This window comes from Dipteris shenzhenensis, chromosome 33 (genome assembly GCF_047967505.1).
Source record: "Dipteris shenzhenensis isolate YYH24624 ecotype China chromosome 33, Dip_SZ_1.0, whole genome shotgun sequence".
NCBI lineage: Eukaryota > Viridiplantae > Streptophyta > Polypodiopsida > Gleicheniales > Dipteridaceae > Dipteris > Dipteris shenzhenensis.
The window spans coordinates 14,790,799-14,806,709 of record NC_141628.1 but is presented as its reverse complement, the minus strand read 5'-3'; the positions used below and the strand labels follow the sequence as shown (position 1 = coordinate 14,806,709).

General features: G+C 41.9%; 1 protein-coding gene across 2 annotated transcripts; it reads left to right on the top strand.

The window, feature by feature from the left end:
- The first annotated feature begins 6,249 nt into the window (after positions 1–6,249).
- On the top strand, positions 6,250–10,094 carry LOC147879734 (uncharacterized). 2 transcript variants are annotated; one of them, XR_015540668.1, is made up of 7 exons: positions 6,250–6,457; positions 6,581–6,641; positions 6,814–7,046; positions 7,175–7,377; positions 7,511–9,149; positions 9,334–9,473; positions 9,792–10,094. XR_015540668.1 is itself a non-coding variant. In XM_087371920.1 (6 exons), the coding sequence occupies exons 1-6, from the start codon at positions 6,365–6,367 to the stop codon at positions 9,418–9,420; spliced, it is 2,316 nt and encodes a 771-aa protein (XP_087228046.1). In that variant the 5' UTR covers positions 6,250–6,364; the 3' UTR covers positions 9,421–9,765. The 2 variants fall into 2 exon arrangements, 1 of the variants encoding a protein (XP_087228046.1); XM_087371920.1 differs by lacking the exon at positions 9,792–10,094 and having other exon boundaries at positions 9,334–9,765.
- Positions 10,095–15,911: the final 5,817 nt, after the last annotated feature.

The window sequence follows — 15,911 nt, the reverse complement described above, 5'->3', positions numbered from 1 at the left end:
GTGCAAGTAGATTGGATAGGTTTTACTTTTCTGGTGAGGGGTGGTGGATGTTGGCCACCATGGGGGAGGAATCTGTCTAGACTCTAGTCTATCAGATCACTTGCCAGTATTGTTCCATTTTGATGTCTCGAATACGGTAGGGAGATCTCTTGACTTATCTTACAATTTTGATAAGAAATTGTTGTAGGTCAAGAATTTTGATAACAAAGTTGTGTCCAAGTGTGAAACTGATCCTTCTCTCAATCGAGGTGCAAGGTGCCATCAGAGCTATAGTCTCGACAACTAAACAATGGGAAAAATGTATCCAAATGGGGAAATTTTGTCTCAATAATTCTCTTATGGAATACAGAGCCTCTCTAATGGAGGCTATCTTTGGATCAAGAAAATGGAGTCTTAACCACCCTGATGGTGGAGGTTGAGGATGCCATTAGAGATTTTGAATTGGAGAGAGTAATGAAAGTAAGGATTTAGAGTAGGGTGTTGTGGCACTCTTTAGAAGACTGTCCCTCTAAGGTTTTTGTTCCAAGCTGTCAAACACAAGCATGCAATGGAGTCCATCGATCATATAGAAGATCATAATGGGAACTTGGTGATTGAGTTCTGGCATGTATCTAATGCTTTCAAAGGGAACTATTAGTTATTGTGGGAATTTTAGGTGAGAAATCTATGGAATTGAGCCGAGGCCCTGAAGAGATGTTGTCAGGGTTAGAACATTTAGTGACTGCTAGAGTCAAAGTATGGGGTTGGCTTGCCCCTTTCAAAAATAGAACTATGGGAGTCACGAGATTTATTGGAGTTTGACAAAGCCGGATGGGTTGACAATGGAATTTTATGTGTTTTTTTGGAAGCTAATGAAAAAGGATTTTGTGGATATGGCCAATTGGGCCATGTAGCAAGGAAGCCTCTCAGAAGACATCAACGTGGGCTAATCAAATTATTCCTTAAGAGATAGAATAGGATGAAGGTCAGGGAGTGGAGACTAATCTCCATGTTGAATACTCCATATAAAATTATTCCTAATGCACTAGCTTGTAGAATTTGGGACATTTCCATGAGTGTAGATGACAAAGAGCAAAATGGGTCCATCAATAGCCGGGACATATATGAGAATGTATATGCTGCACTAGATTATGCCAAAGCCTCAGGACAGAGGTGTATTCTAAAGGGATTTGACTTCAATGAGGCCTATGATCGGGCCCAATGGGACTTAGGCAACTAGGTTTTGGGGAAGATTTTTGCAGAATGGTGAAAGCCTTGTTGGCTAATGCCTCAACAGTACTGCTTGTGAATAGAGGGGTAGTAGAATAGTTTCCCTTGCAAAGATCAGTTAGGTAGGGATGCCCTCTAGCACCCTTATTCCTTGATATTTGCATAGTTCCGCTAATTTATGTGATCAAACAAGAAGTGAGCAAGGGAAGTATTAGAGGGTTGCAGCTACCTAGTGGGAATCGGTTTTGCCTACATTTGTTTGTAGATGATATGGTTGTCCTTACTCTAGATTCTCAGAAGAGTGTTGGGAATCTCTGTGCGGTGTTGCAAAAATTTTGTGATGCCTCGAGATTTGTAGTTGGCCCAAATCATTTGGGCTGCATACAAATTCTAATTTGCAGCCGTGGATGGAAGCTATGCCTATGAAATGGATAGAGAAAGGAGTCATTGTAAATTACGAGCACCATGAGAATATCCACAAGTTCAAGAAATGTCTACAAGACAGAATCGTCCTGTAATTCTCCGGGCTCATGGGATCCACATCTTTTGTGCCTCCTACCGCATGCGCAGACCAGTTTTCATCTCCCGTATTTTTGCCTGCACAACAAATGTGCAATCTATCTACATAAGCAGATACATTCCCATCTGCTTCATTCTCGCCTGCACAAGCACCACACACATCACATGGCTTGCGTGATCATGTAGAAGTGCCAAGACCTATGCAACCCATACTACTTTAGCGACGAGACATCCGATTCACGCCTAGTGTAGCTATGGGCACAGGCACGAAAGGAATAGCCAACATGTGCAATATTCTTGTTGCTTCCTTTGAAAGGGACAAGATTTATGCATGTAAGGTGCTGAGGATTTCTGTGTCTGTTGATGCATTGAAGGCCAGTGCATTGGAAGAAGCCACATGCTTGGGCGATGTCATACATCCGGGCAATAGGTCTAGTCCATGATGATAACCCAATGATACTATTTTCGTTTTGGAATGGAAATCATTTGGAAAGATGGCTAACCTACCTCGGACATGACAGAAAGCAACCATCTCTGGTGTTTCATAGAGATGATGCGGAAATGCCTGCTAGAGCTCCATGGGTCCGTTAGCATGTATTTGATATTTTAAGTGCACTAGTTCGCACTATTCATTACATGCACCAACACAATATCCTGCATAATGATTTGCACGTGGAAAGCATTATGCTACACTTCTCGGAGTCATCCGAGGAGGTGTATCTGGGCATCTGTGATTGGGGGAATGATGACCTCATGTAGCACTAGAAAGCACTATCATGCATTACTCAGTGACAGCCCCAACAGTGTGCAAAGCTCCATTGCTAGGTTTCGTCACGTTGCTCCAGAGTGCCTTTGCACCAATCCCCCACCTTTCAATGTTGCACAAGATGTGTACGCCATGTCTCATCACATCCTGAAAATCTTGGACATTTGTGCACCATCGCCAAGTACGGGGCTCGCAGAAGCTCTAATCGGGCATTTACGACGATTTGCAATTCAGGGAAAGTCAACTGAACCAAATAGACGTCCAAGTACTGCAAATTTTTGTGGGATTTTTGACATTGCTCCAAGATGTGGTATACAGCTCAGTCCAAACCAAGGACTTGGACCAGCCAATGACTGAGTCTTTCTTGGACGCCAAGATGCAACATGATTGACCGATCATGGAACTTGTAACATTTTTAGTTTTATATATCATCCAAGTTTGGATCCACTCCATTGTTCGAATAGTTTGTATATTTACAGTGACATGATAAATGATGCGATAAGTAATGTTTAAATATTGTTTGTATAAGTAAATGATGCGATAAAAATGATGATCCAATTGTCAAATATGATAAATGATGCAATAATTAATGTTTAAATATTATTTGTATAACTGAATGTTGCGATAAAAATGATGGTCCAATTTTAAAATATGATAAATGATGCGACAATAAATATTTAAATATTATTTATATAGGTTTAATATTATTTTGAGATATTTGGGCCGCACTAGTAGTCATGTCATGATCTACACATTATTATTTGTTACTATTGGTTAGTATGCTCTCTAGCATACCATATTGAAGCTTGGATTTAACTATTTGTGCCATACTAACACCCTTGGCATGATTTGAATAAGGTCACATATCCAGTAGTTCCGACAATAAGCCTGGTATCCTTGCATGAGACCCCATCCCAAATGGATCTAGGGGCTACATTTGATACACCCTTCGAATAGATTGTTAAACATTATTTTTTTTTTTTCCTCCACCTACTAACAGATGTCATGTGCATTTTACTTGTGATCTTGATTCACATGTTGCCTCTCTTTCCTATGTTTACAGACATGGGGAAGGCTTTTTCTTGCACAAAACATTTGACCCCCTACAATAAGCTACCTTGCAAAGTTGGGCTCTTAGAAACAAAGATCCATCCAAAACATATACCTCATAGAGAAGTCACTTAAGGTGGGATTGCAAAACAAAAACCTACATGCTTGAAAGAAACTTTCCCAATGATCCTGAACTTTGTGGAGGGATGTACATGCACTAATAGCACTTATTCAAAAAGATATACATGTGTTAGATTACATAAATCTTTCAAAAGGAAAACTCTTCATGTGTGATTTGCATATAGCTATCAAAAGCAAAAATACAATTCAACAAGGATGCTTTTCTTTTGACTCCTCTCAAGTTTATGATCTTCAATAACAAAACGTTCTTTTTTAATATACCTTTTGGGAGTACTGTTATTATAGGAGGGCGAAAAAAGTGAATGTCAATGGTACGTCAACCAAAACATTTATGTAACCTCTTCAATGGGACATACATGCATAAGTAAGGTAAAGAGACTTTTGGGAAGCATCCTAAAGTGCTACGTGCAAAGGCATGCAAAAAGGGATATAACCAAATGAATGTTGTGCTTTGGCATAACTCTCTAGTAATGGACAAATTGCTCTTTATGATATAGAATAAACCTTGTTATAGTCTAATTTCAAAAGGAAACATCATTTTCATTACCATTCTAAAAAGTTCATTTTGATGACTTCAATGGGAGCACAAGATTGGGACCTAGGATGGGAGTAGGATTGAAAGAGACGTGGGACAGTGGGGATACACCTTAGTGTGGAAGTATGGTAGTGGGGACATGGCAAGCAAAGTCATGTATTAAGAATGAGAAAGAGGGGCATCGGCAAGAAACAATGAATCCTAGCTGAAGGACAGAGTTCTTCGTGCCCAGACAAAAATTTCCCATAGGACAACTTTAGGCAAAAGAAGTAAGGAATACAAAAAGGCTTTTCTATGAGTACTCACGGTATTCATGAATATTAGAGAGGGCAAGCCACCCTCAAACAAGAGAGCGGCATAATAGATCCATTGCATGACTCTATCTATGGTCATGACAAGCCATCATCTCACAAGGTGTGAGGAAATACATCTGTTTGCTATGGACATCCATAATAGATAGGCCATATGGTATATATTTGTAGGCTAAACTTATAACATAGGTTTGTGCCTTATTGACTTGATGGATGTGCTTAGGTGGGATGGTGCATGTAGGTACCAATGTCATGGAAGGCAATTGCTCACATGGGTATATAGGAACATGATGGGTGGGTGGATTGCTACACTTGATACCACCCTTGGTTGGGATGATTATGCTACTTATTCCATTTATGACATGTTTTTCACGAGAATGATCTCTTTATTGCAAGTAGGCATGGAGATGGCCAAGGATGGTAAAGGTTGTTGGGCTATTGGGCGATTGAGTTATGAGAGTTGTGAGTGTTTGATGAGTATTGATATATGAGATGCAGAGTTCTATTTCAACATGATGATAAGGTTAAGACATGACATTGAATGTTTGATGATGGTGAGTGGGATTCACAAAGTAGTGAGGAACGAGACCTACAACGACAATGCTATTTGAAGACAAATGGCATTGTAGGTTAACTAATGGGCATACGTTTGTGCCAAATATGGAGTTGAGTTGGGCAACTAGGTAGATTATCTAAGAGCACATTCCCATGCTAGCTAAGAACATGGGCAACCCATTGTTATGTTACATTGTGGAAATCTTGCCTAGATTATCCAATTGCAAGACCCTATATTGGTGTTAACAAAGGGTTGATGTTAAGCATAAGAATAGCTATCAATCTTTTCTCTTGCCATTCATAGCTTGTTTAGTATAGGGATGAAATGTTTTGGTTGTCTAGCACTAGTATTGCTAGTTCTTGTATAGTTGAGGGAGACTAAGGGCAAACGGTAAGGGGGTGAAATTAGCATGGTATTTTGTAGTATTGCCTAAGAGTGGGCCTCTCTCTCTCTCTCTCTAGGCTTCATTTAGGATGTATATATTAAAAGTAGTTTCTTGTCAATGATAAAAATCTCTCTCTCTCTCTCTCTCTCTCTCTCTCTTTCTCTCTCTCTCTCTCACACACACACACACACACACACATGCACGCACGCGCATGTGTGTGTGTACACATGTACATTTGTAGATGGATGTTGTCTCTCTCGGACACATTGGTTGTGGGGTATTGTTGAGTGTTTGTGTGTGAGTAGACTTGTTGATATTGTGAGAGACTCTTATCATTGTGTGCGTGCGCGCGCACATGTGTGTGTGTGTGTGTGTGTGTGAGAGAGAGAGAGAGAGAGAGAGAGAGATCCTTGGATTAGGATGAGCGGGGAGCCTAATGGTTAGGGTGTGGGGCCAAGAAGGAAAACTCTCTCTCTCTCTCTCTCTCTCTCTCTCTCACACACACACACACACACACACTCACACACACAAACTTTTTTTTTGGGGAATTACACACACACACACATATTCTCACTTTGGGAGAAAGGGAATGGTAAGGAGCTCCGTCCATGATGTGGAAAGGGGGGGGTGGAGGCAAGAGAGAGAGAGAGAGTGTGTGTGTGTGTGTTTGGGGGGGGGGGGTGAGAGCCGCTCTGAATGAGGGCGCATGACCCACGTCCAAATGGCAGCATTCCGATGTCCTGAAATCTTCTCCTTCGTTGCCTTTGTCTTGTCCCCTGTCCTCTCCTCCTCCTCCTCCTCTGTTTTCTTCTCTTCCCTTCTGCTCTGCTCTGCCAACACCATCAACAACAACGCTCCCCAAACTCTCTCCTTTTCTTCCTCAACCTCTCCCATGCCTCCGCCATGGGCATCGTCCTCGCTTGCTTCCGCTGTGGCACCCCCCCCCCCCCCCCCCTTCCTCGCTCCCCCCCCTCCTATTCGCCCGGTCCTTCCTTCCTTCCTTCCCCTCCTCCCATTCTTCCTTCATTCCCCTCTTTCGATCGCTCATCTGCATCCTCTCTTTGCTCTTGCGCTTCTCTAACACGCATTCTTCTGCGCCTGTTTTCAGAATCATTATGACGTCGTAGAGAATGCGGGATCCGTGACAGCCAATTCTGTGCTCATTCATGGTAAGGGAGACTGTCCTTGCACACATGAATGGAGAGAGAGAGAGAGAGAGAGGCCGTGAGTGAATGGAGAGAGAGAGAGAGAGAGAGAGAGGCCGCTAAACGGCCTACTTGCCGACTCTTTTTAGTAAGGAAGAACCGTCTGAATTAAATCCTCCGTCTTTATGTGTCCTAGCACACAATAGCAATGGAGCGAAGCGCGAGGTCGGAAAGAACGTTCCGGCAGCGAACCATGAGGTGGAAAAGAAGGGCGTTCCGGCAGCAATCAACGCAGGCAGAACCCATCTTCCCGTCAGCAAATATTCTCCAGATCCACGGTCCAAGGTAGACGAACTCCAGGAAGAGCTCGAGAGTCTGAGAAGGAAGCTTGCGCACGAGGCAGACGAGGCTAAGAAACTGAGGAGTGAGGTATGGAGTTCATTGCTGTAGCTAAGTGATTTGAGCATAACCAACATGCAAATTCATCTTAACGGAGGTTTTTCAGCTCTCGCATAGGAGAACTCATGCTCCCACGCCTGGCCGATCTTATCGTGCAGGTCAGATACCTGAAAACTTGCGGTGAACTGCTGGAATCTCCTACTAAATTTAAGCAGGCGCTTGACGATTTGGGCAAAGATGTACCAGGTCGAGGTGAACAATACCAACATTCATGGCTCTTTACCGAGATTCAGCCGGATGGAAATCTGACTGAATGCCGGCCATCACAACCCAGTAGCTCGAAATCCTCCTCCGGGAACAGGTACGATACGCTGAACTGCTGCAATTACATCGCGATGGCATATAACTTTCTTTTTTCAGAGAATTCGATGTCATGCTTTCCACATCAAATCAAAAGAATCTCTCCTGACCTCGTCGCTCTTTACACTCGACAGAGCAACCGATGTCTCGGCGTTCGCGGCTCATCCAAATGGCGACGGTCTCATATCCAATGAACCTTCTCCGTTTAACAGCGATGAAGAGGAAGAATTAAGTGCAACTGATTGCTTAACGAATGGAATCAAGAAAGACGGCACTCCTGGACGCGCTGCGGAGGAACACGACACAAGGAAGACACAAACGGACGCGGCAATTCGAGGATTGCCCAGCCCAACTTCTTCTGCAAAAGTCATACGGGAAACCGATTTGAGCAGTGTTGACATAGAAGAAACGTCCAAGAGCCTATTTGCCTTTAGTCCAAACACAACTACTCAAAGTCGACACTCTGTCTCATATGCATCTGCAAGTGATGGGCAGGCAGCTTCTGTCTCAGACGAGAGCCTCTCCAGCACAGACTCGGAGTTGGATTCCCAGTCAGACCGACCACGCTCTCGTGCTCGTTCTACCCATGGAAGTGGCAATAACAGTGCTCCCAGGTCACCCAGGCAGACATGGAATCGTACCGGAAAGGGCATTACCGAAACAGAAGCTAGCAGCTCTTCTTCTGCCAAAGATCCAATACAAAATGCTAATCATGCCCATGCCCGGGATGTGCATCCATCATGCACACATTCAACATGGCAGAAGCAACGGAAAATGAACGCTTCTGTGGATGACAGTGACCAGTTCTGGGATGCTTTATCCTACCTGTCAACAGATTGCAGTGATAAGAGGAATGACTTTAGTGGTGATTCGCTGGATAGTGAAGTTATGGCCCCTATGGCCTCTGACAAGACGAGTCTTTATGACGCAAGCTTGTCAGAAGCTTCATCCTTGACCATTCTGCAAGCTCCTCCATCAAAAGATGAGAGTTTTGCAAGGAGGAATGCCAGTTCACTTGAAAGTACCACATCCGCAGTCTTGATTCCAACGGAAAATGCAGTTTCTCTGAATGAAGATGAGACTGCATTTGAGTGGAAGAGGATGACCCTGAAATCCCGTATGAAATCCCGTACCTTAGTTGAAACTATGGCAAAGGAGAGGCAAGAGGTTTCTGAGCACGAATTGGAATCTGCAGACACTCAGGAATGTAGTATTTCAACGGAAAAAATGCTTTATGAGCAGCAAAGCAGTGTTCCAGCTGAAAAGACAGAGAGGGAGGAAGGAAGAGTAATGGACTCAGAATCTGCAGACAGCTATGTGGAATCAGAAATTCACCTCTCAAATAGGGCCTTGAAGGGTACAAACCAGAGGGATTCAGTCGATTCTCAGGGTCTGGAGACGAGCTTATCTGAATGGATCAAGCCAGAAACATCAAATGAAAGCACTTCACAGCAAGAGCAAACTCCTCAAAGCGCCTCAGGCTCACATAATGAAGTCACGTCTAAGCAACCACCTGTAAGCACCTCAGCTTCATCTGGTCAAGGCACATCCCAGCAATTGCAAATCTCATCTGCAACCACCTCAGCATCATCCCCACAGGGTCAATTGGCGGCAATTTTGAGGGACAGTCCATGCACTCTGGCCAAGCTTGCAGATGACAGACCCATTTTGGGAACTGTTGCAGCCCATTGGAGTGATAGTGCTTCCTCCTCGTCAAAGAGGAAGTGGTGGGATGGAAAAGGGATCCCTAACTCTACCAACAAGTACAAGGAGGTATGGGCTTTTCAAACTTTGGACAAGCAAAGATTTACTTGGATATTTTTCTGTTTCTGTCATAGCTCAGCCAACATCTCATGAAGTTGAAATCATCATTCCTTTCAATTGCATATCCGTTTTCCCTTTTGTATGTGATATTGGTTCTCAGGCTATTATCTGAAACATTTAATGATGTGTTCAGGATCAGAAAGTCAGCTGGCATGCAATCCCCTTTGAGGTGAGGCTTGAGCAAGCATTGGCTGAGCAAGGATCTGTGTTCCAGAAATAGGAGAGCCCTTTCAGACGAGGCATAAGCAAGCCAAAAAGAATGTTTGCTCAAAAGTATGTCAAAGCTTCCCTATCTAATGCCTAATTCGTGAAAATGTTTCATTGTGCACTTGATTTGAGCTGCTGTGCACTTTAGTTGAGCGTGGCTTGTGATTTCACAGATGGGCCCCCCTACCCCATGCACAATTGCCCATGCGTGCACGCACATATGCACTCTCTCGCATACACCCTCATCTGCACCCACACACAGGCATGCATGCAAATTGTACTCCATGGCTACTTCCTACCAAATGCCTACAAGTATTTTAATCCATTAAACATGTAGAAGTTTGACTTACACTAAGGCTTTGCTAATGCTGCCAAATATGGCAGGACTCTATTTGGAGTGATGGATGTAGATAAGGAGGCGACATTGCTGGGTAGGAAGGAATTTTGTAAGTTTACAGGTATATTGGCATATTACAAGCTGTGAGCATGTTTTTTTAACTTATAGAATGAGGTAGTAAGTAAAGCAAATATTGTGTCATAAGGTTCCACATGTAGTGGCCTCTACTTGAGTTCAGAACCCATTTTATATTCACGTCACGTATTTAAGGTGGTAGATCCACTTCAATCAAGTGATCTTGTCATGCATATAATACTTTCCACATAATTCTACTTTTGAATGCCCTCTTTTATTTTTGGACACGGATAAAATGCAATCTTGAAAATGAACTACGGAATTTTGACAGAAGAAAAGAACTATTTTATGTAGTAATACAGCTACACACTGGTTTTTTTACAAAATGAACAGATTTAATCACATCGAACGAGCTTTTCGTTTACCACATAACGTCTCTTGTATGCTTCACATGCTCATATTGCTTGCTTCTCAAATGCTCTTATATTTTTTGATTGGCATGCTCATTTGTTGCATGCTCAACATGGTTGTTAAGATGTGCGTGTCTAACATTAACGTTAAGACACGTTTTGACACTTGTAGACATGCACTCTCCTCTAAGACACCTTTTGACACTCTTGCAATAAGTTGTGTTAAAACTCTAAATTTTGTACTTTGGAAATTGAACTTTGAGTCAACAATGCAATCTTTTGTACACTTGAGGCACGTAGTGCTAGCGTGCTCCAAACTTGACGCCATGTTGATCACTAACCAGCAAATTTGGACTCTAACTTTTAAGTCTTGAGTCTTTGACTCTTAATACAATCGTCTCGCAGCTAGCTATGCTACAATGTTAAAAATTAAAAATTCCTATTAATTAGTTGTGGGGAAAAGAAAAGGGGTGAAAATGTAGAGGGCAAGGCCATGATTAAACTAAGGGATAAAGGGGGATGGAGGAGTTTCAATTAAAGAATAATGGAGGGTAGGGGCATTAAAGAGGGAGCCACTTGAGATTGGGGATGTCGAGGAGGGATCACTTATGAAGGGGGCATTAAGGAGGAAGGGGTGCGCTAAAGGGGGAGGGGGAGGAGGAACCATTTATAATAATATGTTTATCTTTAAAGATGTTATACTACTCTATAGCTTACTAATAGAGCTCCTGGGTGTGAAATACAAGATTATGGGTTTGAATTCTCTTGACATAGGCTTTAAAAGATTGACATAGGCCTGAAATGTTAATGTTAACCTATGGACACATAGCTTAATTAGTCTCAATGGGTCAAAACAAATAGGAGGAATTTAGTTGAGTTGTGTAAGTTGTAACCAAGGTGCAAAGCTATAAAGTTGTATATTTTATAAGATTTTTAAATTAAATATTTATAATCATAAATAAAATGTGTGTCTTAAGTCTCTAATCTTTAAGACGCATTAGACACGTGTCTTGTCTTGGCTTAGCGTGTATTATAACCATAATGGGTAGTTGCAAAATTTTAAGTCATTGCAATCCTTCCACTTGGGCATTCTTTGCCTAGCTAGGATCTTTACATGAGTTGCCACGCCTCCCATATATGATAGAATGAATCACTTAAATCATTGTGAAGAAAATGTGTTCATAAAAGCGTAAACAATATTGAAGCCCTCTTTACTACAAGCCCAAAGTTTGAGCATGATAGAATAAGTAACTAATGGCTTTAAATTTATTATAGAACATCACGCTTTACTCTCAAATGTTATAGTTTCTTCATTGATGGTCTTCATTTATTACATGCTCGATGGTAAATTTTAAGTCATAATGGCTTTGACATTGGGCATTTTTTATCTTTATATGAGTTGCTCTACTCTCCATATGCTATATGTGCTCCAATCTAGGCATAAAACTTTTCTTCTTTTGTGTAACTTTGAACTCATTCTTTCCTAAAAGAATGGTACTCACATCCAATAGCCACTTCTCATGGAATGTGAGTTTGTTACAAAGATCATGCCTATGAATATTGTCATAATACAACACCCACTCTTGCCTTGAGACTATGTTTGTTTCTCATTCTGTTTGCATCATATCTTTGGATGCCCTTGACTTTGGTCTCATTGATTATATTACAAATATCAAAATCGAGATCCATATATTAACATGCTTGTTGTTAGAGAATGCATGTATTTTAGCAATTGTGATATGATTCCAACTGGTAGATATGATTGCCTCTACTGTGGTCGTGATACGTCCAATTTTATTTACTCCCATCTTTTTCTCGTCCAATCTCATGAATACCCAGCTCATACATGTGATTTTACTTTATCTAGTCAATGGTAAATCATGAAAACTAGTTCCACAACACCCAATGTATTGCCAAATTGAGAGCTAATGGGTAGCTTCTTTGAACCATTGCTTTAGGTCTACTCTCACATTGTTATGCGGACCTTCAAGTATGGGACATGAATTGTTAGAACTTCCCATTCATACTTGTAAGTGTTAGGAGTCAGAAGAACTAGTTGCATGGTTTTATCATTGCACTCCCTTCTTAGAATACCCAAAACGAAAGTGCTTGTAAGAAAATGTTACAACACAAAGTAGGCACTAAAGACTCAATATATTGGGCTTAGACAAAGGGCGAAGAGGGTCACCCCTACCAAGTTTATTGCCTTTACGTAAAATGTTCCATTGCCCAGAGGCACTGAAGTGGCATAAGAGTCTGCTTCTACAAGCTAGCCAAGAGAGGCTGTCCAATCCAACTATCAACAAAAATGATATAATATATCTCTCGTAACATTGAACTCTCATATTACCATCCACTACACCCCACCTATGATCACGACGACGAGGTAAACAGGACTCAAAAACCATCTTTGCTCCATGAGTCATGTGACTGACTATAGTTGATTGGATCACCAAGCATCATTGAAGCCACATTGCACCACATGCAAGAGTGCATCGTTTTCCATGCACATGAAGGGTCAGTAGCATCCATGGTTACTTCAACCACTCATGAACCTTTAACAAAGCGTACACAGGGCCACAACACCCCAAATGAAGATTTGGCCAACATTATCCCCAAATTCGAATGGGGGGTGGCGGATTGACAAACAAACTACCACAAGAAAACTCATGAAGTCTGAACTCGATAGCTGCCCAAACACCGTTAACTGCAACAAAGAACAAACTGCTACAAAAAAGAAACCAAGCCATTGCAAAAAATGAATACTACTTTACCCAGTAAGAGCCAAAGCCAAACCATTAGCAACTACCCCCACGAAGATTTAAGTAACCACAAATGGATTGAACACTCACAAAGAGCCAAAACAATCCCAAAATGCAAGCAAGACTTCTAAAATGTCCAATCATGTTCATACCCATCAGTCCATAGCTAAATCAATGACTTTGTTAGAGTTAGAGTTAGTGTGGGACCTTCAACCATGAAGCCTTCTCCTTTGTATTCTACACTTGATCTCATCATGCTGACTCTTGTAACAATATTTTTTGATGTGGCCCTACTTCCAATAATAATTGCACACTGGCTTGTCTTTGTTATCACCTTTCAGATTCTTTTCTCTTTAATTGGGTATGCAAGATCTCCTCCTACTAAGGCTTCTTTTCTTCTCCCCTCCTCAATCATTAGCAAACCAAGTCATGAAACTCTACATTCTCGAAACTCACATTCAATATCATTGCCAACTCAAAATATCATGAGGAAAGCTAGAGAGAAGAATTGCATTTTCATCATCTTCCTTTGCCTTTGATCCTAGATCACTCAATTGCTTCATTTAAAGCTTGCATGTGATTTCAATGATTAAAGCTTGCATGTGATTTCAATGAGTGCCCAATCCTCTATCTCTCCCATATGAAGACTCAATAAATCATGTTCCAAAAGTGCCTTTGAATTCTTCATCTTAGTAGCAAAAGAGACTTTGACAGTTACTCAATTCTCTATAGATGTCCTTGTACCAGCCATGTCATGGAAATAATTTGGTCCAAGTTTTCTTCTCAACATCTAAACCTCTTTTTCATTATTTTTCTCTCATATGTTGCTCTTGTCAAGCTCTTTATTATTCTTTGGCTTTTTCTTAGTGCTCGAGATATAAGCCATTCTGCATGAAATATAATCGAGTTGATATTTGCCATGCTGCAAAGTTTCTCCCATTGAATTTCAAGACTGAGCAGTCCACATATTTCTTTTCCTTCGACCAAGCATCCATTTCTTTTGTGTAGAGACAAACATGTATAAATCTCTCTCAATGAAAAGAAGCTCCCACTTTTGGGGCTCGGTGTTTAGTTCACTTTTGTGTTCGTGTGCTTGATCTCCTAACATCCATGCTTTCTTACACTAACGTGTTCTAGCATGCTCTTACCCTTGCACGATCTCATAGGGTAAAGGATTGAGGAGGAGGAACAAGGTGGAGGGGAATGAAGGAGGAGGAGGGGGAGGAGGAAGGGAGGAAGGAGGAGGAGGAAGGAGGAGGAGGAGGAGGAGGAAGAGGAGAAATGAAGGAGAGAGGAGGAGGAGAAGGAAGGAGGAGGAGGTGGAGATGGGAGGAGGGAATGCAAGGGTAAGGCATGCTAAAACACATTAGTGCAAGGAAGCATGGCTGCTAGGACACAAAATTGAATTGAACACTAAGCCCCAAAGAGTGGGAGCTTCTTTCCTTTGAGAGAGATTTATACATGTCGGTCTCTACAAAATTTGTAGGGGACCTCTTGGGGTCTCTACATAATTTGTAGGGGATTTCTCAGTGGGACCTCTTTTGTGGGAGACCTCTTGGGTAAGAGCTCTCCACTATTTGTAGGTAACCTCAAGAGTGGGACCTCTTTTATAGGAGACCTCTTGAGTAAGGGTCTCTACACTTTTTGTAGGGAACCTCAAGGGTGGAACCTCTTTTGTAGGATACCTCTTGGGTAAAAGTCTCTGCCCTTTTTGTAGGAAACCTCAAGGGTGGGACCTCTTTTGTAGAGGACATCTTGGGGTTCCTACACTTTTTGTAGGGGGCCTCAAAAAGTCTTTAGATCTTGATTTTGCAAGTATCATCAGATCTTTTCTAGAGAGAAATTTGGCTATCCTCATCCATTTAGATTCATCAAACCATGCCGCTACTCCACAAACACAATGTCATCACATATTTGTTGCTCTAGATTGTGCTTTTGGCCCTTGCTGCCACTAGAGGCTTAACAAAAGCATATCATTTTCCTACAAAGTGTGTATATGAAATGGACATGAGGTGGATATACTTTAGAAAAGTGGGTGGAAAAGGTCGCCCAAATGGATGGACAAAGGCCTACATCCATTTTGGACATTCAAAAAGGGGTACATAATCCCAAGCATATTCAAAGACCAGAATGGTCCATCTTTCAAATCATTTGCCACACTAGTAGATCATTATTTGAAAGGGATAAAATGTACTTTCCCTCTATAGTGAAATTACATGAAAGGAAAATATGTAATCTCTCTTTGTAAGCATTCCGTTCTATACCCCCCCCCCCCTCTCTCTCTCTCTCTCTCTCTCTCTCTCCTCTGCCACCCGCCCCCTTTTATTTTATTTCTTACATTTGTCACTCTTTTTCTCTCCCTTCTTTTTTTAGGCATTATCAATTTATGCTAAGTAGATCTATTGGTGAGAATTCCTTATGTGTATGGGCATTATATTTCTTAAGAATCTCTTATGTAATTATCCGCTTGAATTTCTTCTATTTCATAGGATGCATACCCCCCCCTTCCACACACACACACACATACACACACACACAGACACACACACGCGTGCGCATGCACGCATGCACGCACGCACACATGCGCACGCGTGTGCACACACACTCACACATACACTAAAACCCTTAACCTAATTATGACTCTCTCTCTCTCTCTCTCTCTCTCTCTCTCTCTCTCTCTCTCTCTCTCTCTCTCACACACACACACACACACACATGTGCGCGTGCACGTACACACACACACATACACATGCACCTACGTGTGCACACACACACACACACATACACGTACACTAAAACCCTTAACCTAATTATGACTCTATCTCTCTCTCTCTCTCTCTCTCTCTCTCTCTCTCTCTCTCTCTCTCTCTCTCTCTCTCTCTCTCTCTCTCTCTCTCTCTCTCTCTCTCACACACACACA